The following is a 6,830-nucleotide window of genomic DNA, read 5'->3' on the forward strand; positions in this document are numbered from 1 at the left end:
ATACGGACGAAACTAATTTATGTACCTTGGATTGGCGCAGCAACTACCGTGAAATGGCGAGCCAGCGGCCAAGGAGTAGGCCCAAGCAAGGTGGTCGCGCGACTGGACTACCATACATTTACATTATTATAAATAAATAAAGAAGTCCGTATTGTCTCTAGTTTGATTCAACTTTAAGACTTTGAATCTTCAAACTGTCCAAGGCTGAATTACTGAATTACGGAAATTCAGGCTTCAGAGTTTCAGTGTGGACGTATTCAGTAAATAAATTTCTGTATATATATATATATGGCCACCACCAAAGTATTTAATGATAGGTGACATGAGAGGTCAAGGATTCAAACATTATTTCTTATCATTTGCCAATAAAATGTGACATAAAATGTGACAGGTCACTTTAAGTGGCTTTTAGACGAGTGCGTAGTGCATTCGTTTGGGTCGATAGATGGTTCAATCTCCTTCGATTTTCTTTTGATCCTATGCAGGTCCCCCTTTTCATAGTATAGAATAAGTGTAGATCTATCGCCGTGTCCGACAAAAAAAAAAAAAAAATCAGAGATTGGCATTCATGCATGCATGTCCAAGTCCATGAGGTCATTCATGATTCAACAACCCATATGCAATTGACCATTACCAAAGGGCGGGGATGAGCAAGGGAACCCATTTGGTCAAGGTAGGTAGCCACCATAAGCCCACACAAATCTAATCAATCCAACAAGAATTAGTCATTACTCGTTACTAATTATGGTCTAGAAGCTATCCTGATGATCTTCACAGTTTGGCCAGTGGCCTGTGGCATTTGCTGCATAAGATGTTACGTGCACGTCGATTGCTAGGCTGGGAGTGTCGATTTCTTGCCAAAAGTTGCTGATCAGGACCATTAATAATGCACAATTCTATTTGCTCAAGCAACCTTCGGTGCATGTTACAGCGATTAGTTAAATAAAAAATTGATGGACATATCAGCATAAAAATAAAAAAACAACGTCATTTGATACATATCTCTTATTGAATTGCCATTCCTAAATGGTAATCCATCAATTTTAATGTGTGTGTGTTGCGTTCTACTTTTCTACATTTGTCATTAGTCAGTCAAACTTAATAAAAATAAAAGGAATTAGGATTAACAATTAACTTGTCATTTCATATATTTGAACCCCACCAGAGCATTTCTAATAGCAGCATGACGTATTAATTCAAATAACTAGGTCTAGTAAAGTAGCTATTAGTAATTATTTCAGGTAACTTAAGCACGAGTTTAATTAAATATCATTGAGTGTATTTGGATATATAGTAAATTATTTACACAAATTTATTTTTTAATTATTTTTTTATCTCACATATCATATCAAAAAAGTATTATAGTATCTGTTTTAAAAAAATTATCCCAAATAATTTCTTGTCCAAGCACACTCGTGACAATTGGATAAGGATTAGGAAGCTTAGTGAGACAAAATTGCTCACAGTTTTAAGTGGATGTAATTGTAGACCATGCAATGAATGAAAGGCAAAGGACAAAGGATTTTTCGGCTGGGACTTGGTTGCCATTCCCTCCCGAAACCAAACCTAATTATATGTATATAATAATATGCTGCTAGTGCTAGATACGTTCTGAAAAGATGTTCTACAATTGTGGCTGCTCGTTTCTAGTCATAGATTTTTACTCAAAATTTTATGTCCTTGTTGTAATAGGCTCTTTGACTTGAGAGGATCGGGGCCATCAGGCAGGGTGGGACCCATATGCTGTCTCTCTAGATGCTTAGATTTGGCTGACGTGAACATTTCGAAATTAATCACGTCCATGTATCCTATAACCAATATTTTTAAACTCAAACTCCAGAGCGAACAAAAAAGCTTTTAATTTACGGTTTGATTGGTTCAATTTCAGTTCAAAGATTTAAGAATTTTTATTTTAGTATGAAAAATTTGATAAAATTGAAATATTTATTTTAGAACATAAAAATTTAATAAAACCCATTTTTATTGGCCCAACTAATTCTTAACCAATTCAATTGATTCTTTGGATTAATCATTGAATCGGGTCGAAAGCATGATCGGTTCGTGATTCAATCGATCGAACTGACTGATTCATCTGATTTTCAGAACATCACCTATAACTTGCTCACTAGATTAGTCAGTCATGACACAATTACTAGAAGACTTTATTTATGAATTTCAAAATAATACTATTGTCCCTTTTGTGATTGTCTCACAAGCATAATAGCAAAGAACAAAGGAATAATACGCTAGGTAGCTCACTACAAAAAATTCCAAGTCGTTACAATTATTAGGTTTAAATGCACCGAAAGTGCTTGTATTACTCTGCTAGTCTATTATAACTAAGTGTACATCTCGATCTTTTCTAGATCTTGTTTAAAATTAAAATTAGTTTCTTAACTTGATTTACAAGTCTAATTTTAGTTATATATATATATTTTCTAATTTTAAATAATCCACGTGTCACAAGTAGATTAAATAGTAATTTATTTTGTTGGTGGTATGAATAACACGATCGTCAAAAAGAAGGAAAAAACAAAAGGCTCATAATTTATTACTAAATGAGTGGCAGATAGTGAGCTAGATATGTCGGTAGTTAAACAGGAAGCGCCAATCTAAATGTTTTTTTTTTTTTTTCCCAAAGAAGTTTGACAACCAAAAAGAGAATGGGAATCTCAGTCAAAAAAAGTCGAAAATTTCTATGGCAGTCATTGAGTAACTTTATAGAAAGTTCTATAAATTGTCCAATAGTTAATCACATCTTGCCATCTAAATAATCAATAGTTCTTGCCGTCCGTCAAATTTTAATTAAATTCTATCACTTATGCCCACATGAGATGATTTTTAAGCAAAACTAACAGCTTAGTTCACACAAGCTCTACCCCTGTTGTGCATTTTAATCAAATAGTTAATAGACCCAAAATTTTGTCATTTCTTATCTATTAACATTAACCCACGCTGAAAGCCATTATTAACGTATACCCAAATCCAGTACGAGATTAAATCAATATTAAAACAAATAATAGATTAACTCAAGCGACAATTTACTAACTTTCGTAAAATCACAAGCCAAATGTATGCATAGCTTTTGATTAATTGTTGCATTCATCTTCCATTGTAGATTACATGCATGGAGTAGAGAGCACTTTCCTTTTTTTCTTTTTTGGAATTGAAACAGATGGAGAATTGTTTTTTTTTTTTTTGCCCTTTTTCCTTTTTCTTTTCTTTGTGCTTTGTAAAAAAAAATTGTAAAATACGAAAATTTGAATGATTCTTAATTGGAATCAAGTATTTCTTCTTGAAATTAAGGACACAAAAAGTCCCTATCCGAGTTGGTTTTTGACCTCTAGTAAACTATACCACTTCTTTCAATGAGTTCAAACTAGGAAAAAGAAAATATCGTGACTGCTGGTGATATTATTGTATCGGACGGCAATGCGGTAGAGAGAGAAAGAGGAGGTGGTGAGGTTAAGTTTGTGCTTGATCAAATCCACAGTGAAACATTAGAGCAAGAATATTGGTACAAAACAAAGTTAGTAATCAGATGTATATAACAATAATGAAAAGTGGCAGACCCTTTAATAATATATTTGAAGCTTTTTACTATTCAATGACCAACTAAATGTTTAGACTTGTCAACTAATTGATCATTGATCACGGTAAAGTTTGACAAGATGCATTAGTCTTAAGTTTACATGTGCATAATGTGAAAACTGAAAATTCTATAAACATAAACTTAATTAATACTACTTCCTTTTCAAGTCTTAGTGGGAAATATATTTTATACATATATATACACACACACACACTCACACACACGGTTTAAAGTTTCAGTTTTATGAAGTGTATTTAACGTACGGCCTTCAAATGAATTAAAAAGGGTTTTATAAGCTAAATATGTTTGATGCTTGATAACATCTTTAATTACAAGATTACACGTTCGTTAAGAACGTCTCTCGGGTTTTTGCTTTGTTTAATAATTAGCCAAGACTAACATTGCCATATGAGATGAACTAGATTTATATCAGCAGATCAGTAGACCTACTTAAGAACGAATAAAATTCCGCTTGCTGGTGAAGAATCTTCGGTCAAGATAGGTAAACAGGGGGGAGCTGAAAATTGAAAATGTCCAGTTTGGGTCCACGTAGCATGAAGATACTTTTCTTTTCCAGGTGCCTTGTCCTCTCCGCGGTACGACTAAACCAGGTCAACGCAGGTTGTCGCTGCATGGGAAGAAAGGAAGAAATATAGTAGAATGGAACAAGTCCATAAGACATGCAGATTCAGACAACGCAAAACCCTGTTTTAGTAAAACTTCATACTGCTTCTCCCATTGTTTTCCTTGCCTCTATATATGATACCCAAATCCCTATTCATTTCTCATCCCACTACAATTACCATTCTCTAGACCTAAGGTTTTCTTGGTCCACTTTCTCCTACGTCAATTTTCTTGCAGTGCAGGGCCTGTAACTTCACCTTAATGCTATTGGAACCCTTTTTCAGACTAACAAAGTCTTTGAGAGCTTAAAGTCCTTCCAAATACATTCGCTTATTGGTGGACGAATCTTTTATCAAACAATGGCTCCTGGTTTAAGTCTTGCAGGTGAACTTCACAGGGACGATGAGCAATTAGAAAGCAGATATCAGAAAGGAGTTCAATATCTCTACGAAAATAGTAATGGCATCATGAACAGAGTTCCAACAAAGTACATATTGCCTATCTCAGAAAGGCCGAATTCGAGGACCGAAGATCATTGCAATGCAAGAAGCACAAATCTCAACTTGCCTGTTATCGATTGTGCTGAGCTACAAGGGCCCGATAGATCCCAAGTTATTCAATCCTTAGCAAAAGCTTGCGAGGAATACGGATTTTTTCAGGTAGCTTTTGGGGTTTGACGTTGGTTTCAGAAAACTATGGCGTAAACTTAACAGTACTAATGTTTTTGGTTAACGATGCAGTTGGTAAACCATGGGATATCAAGAGAAATCATACAGAATATGATCGATGCAGCAAGAAGATTTTTCGAGCTTTCTTTTGATGAGAGAGCAAAGTACATGTCTTCAGATATGTTTGCACCAGTTCGATATGGCACAAGTTTCAATCAAAACAAAGATAAAGTTTTCTGCTGGAGAGATTTCTTAAAACTAAGCTGCACTCCCATCTCAAATTCTCTCGAATATTGGCCATCTTCTCCTATAGATTTCAGGTATGCGTTCTTTGATAAGTTATTTTTGTGAAATTTCGTACTGCTAATGAACTAAGCTAGTCCAATATTCAATAAATACATTGTGTATTTCATCAGTAAATAAGACTTATGCAGGGACCTTTTTCATCAACTGAAACTCCTAATTCCCTGTCTTTGATGCTGATCAGATTCTACTGTTATATATACTACAAGTACTAAAAATTCTTATCGTTTTCTGATTGAAGGAAGGTAGCTCTTAACTACGCCAATCAAACTAAATCCTTGTACCTGATGTTAATGGGTGCAATTCTTGAGAGCCTAGGGTTGTTGGAGGAACCCATGGAAGAAGCGAATGGCAATCCAATTCTGAAAGAATTCGAAGATGGAAGCCAACTCATGGTGTTAAATTGCTACCCTCCGTGTCCGGAACCTGACCTAACCCTTGGAATGCCGGCTCATTCTGATTATGGCTTGCTCACACTTCTTCTCCAAGACGAGGTTAAGGGACTTCAAATAGAGCATCAAGGAAACTGGCTCACGGTTGAACCCGTTCCAAACTCCTTTGTTGTTAATGTTGGTGATCATTTGGAGGTCCGTTCATCTTAATTTTAACGTGATCAATTTTTTTTTCCAAGTTACGTTACCATACAGCTTGTGGATTCATTTGTATGTCTGCATTCCGCAAGAAAAAAAAATATCCCTTTGAATTAAGGGCAACAAAAGGAGGTCGCAATGGGTTGGAGGAACCCCTTGGAGATTTGATCAATTGACCTTTTTCTACTAAACTACATATAATTATACTTGTAGTTCTTCACATGGGGAAAAAAGTGTAGCGTATTAGCTAGCAAAGATTTCTCTAAATTCTAAGAATGGAGATAATATTATTTAATGATAGTCCAGCATTTTAAAGAAGATGAGAAAGAAAAAGAAAAGGCACACTCCTCGTATTACTGGAATACATGAAGAAGTTGACATGGCCTCTACACCTAATTAAGCCTTTTATTTACACAGGAAAACCTAAACCAAAACGCCATTCAGCAAAAATAGACCCGAAATGTTTTTAGTTCATAAGCAATATCTTCTTTGGGTTTGCTTTTAACATTTTAGCAATGATTTCATGTATTTTAGTCTCAATTTCTTGCGAATGAAGATTAAATCTTGGTCTGTTTTTGGTTTGATTGGCAGATATTTAGCAACGGGAAATACAAAAGCGTGCTGCATAGGGTTCTTGTGAATTCCTCGAACCATCGAATATCTATTGCCTCATTGCACAGTCTGCCTTTCGATTGTGTGGTTCGACCATCGCCTAAGCTCATAGATGAAACCAACCCCAGGCGTTATAAGGATACAGATTTCGCTACATTTCTTGAATACATCTCATCCCGTGAACCCAAGACCAAGAATTTCCTGGAATCCAGGAAATTGATGTGATACTCAGAACAATTTCCAATTCTCTCCATCACTCCAAGAAAGAAAAACAGACTAAAGTTTTGAATGTAGCGCTTGTTACGTATTATACATGTGCTCAAGATGAGAAATTTCTTTTAATTCCTTTTTTGAATTGTTTAAACAGCAACGTGCATTGGTTCTGAACTTTTCTTTGTGATGAAGGCAGGGGAAGAAAATGAAGGAAACATTTTCACGACT

At 35.2% G+C, this 6,830-nt stretch overlaps 1 protein-coding gene across 1 annotated transcript; it reads left to right on the forward strand.

The window, feature by feature from the left end:
• The first annotated feature begins 4,463 nt into the window (after positions 1 to 4,463).
• On the forward strand, positions 4,464 to 6,830 carry LOC113733477 (probable 2-oxoglutarate-dependent dioxygenase SLC1). The gene is made up of 4 exons (XM_027259847.2): positions 4,464 to 4,875; positions 4,957 to 5,204; positions 5,429 to 5,774; positions 6,369 to 6,830. The coding sequence occupies exons 1-4, from the start codon at positions 4,576 to 4,578 to the stop codon at positions 6,612 to 6,614; spliced, it is 1,140 nt and encodes a 379-aa protein (XP_027115648.1). The 5' UTR covers positions 4,464 to 4,575; the 3' UTR covers positions 6,615 to 6,830.

Source organism: Coffea arabica, chromosome 2e (genome assembly GCF_036785885.1).
Source record: "Coffea arabica cultivar ET-39 chromosome 2e, Coffea Arabica ET-39 HiFi, whole genome shotgun sequence".
Lineage (NCBI taxonomy): Eukaryota > Viridiplantae > Streptophyta > Magnoliopsida > Gentianales > Rubiaceae > Coffea > Coffea arabica.

Excerpts from the sequence above, each read along its gene's own strand:
- LOC113733477 (XM_027259847.2), top strand. The coding sequence starts at position 4,576 with ATGGCTCCTGGTTTAAGTCTTGCAGGTGAACTTCACAGGGACGATGAG. Across the intron at positions 4,876-4,956 it reads AGGAATACGGATTTTTTCAG|TTGGTAAACCATGGGATATC; the intron begins GTAGCTTTTGGG and ends TTAACGATGCAG. Across the intron at positions 5,775-6,368 it reads ATGTTGGTGATCATTTGGAG|ATATTTAGCAACGGGAAATA; the intron begins GTCCGTTCATCT and ends TTTGATTGGCAG.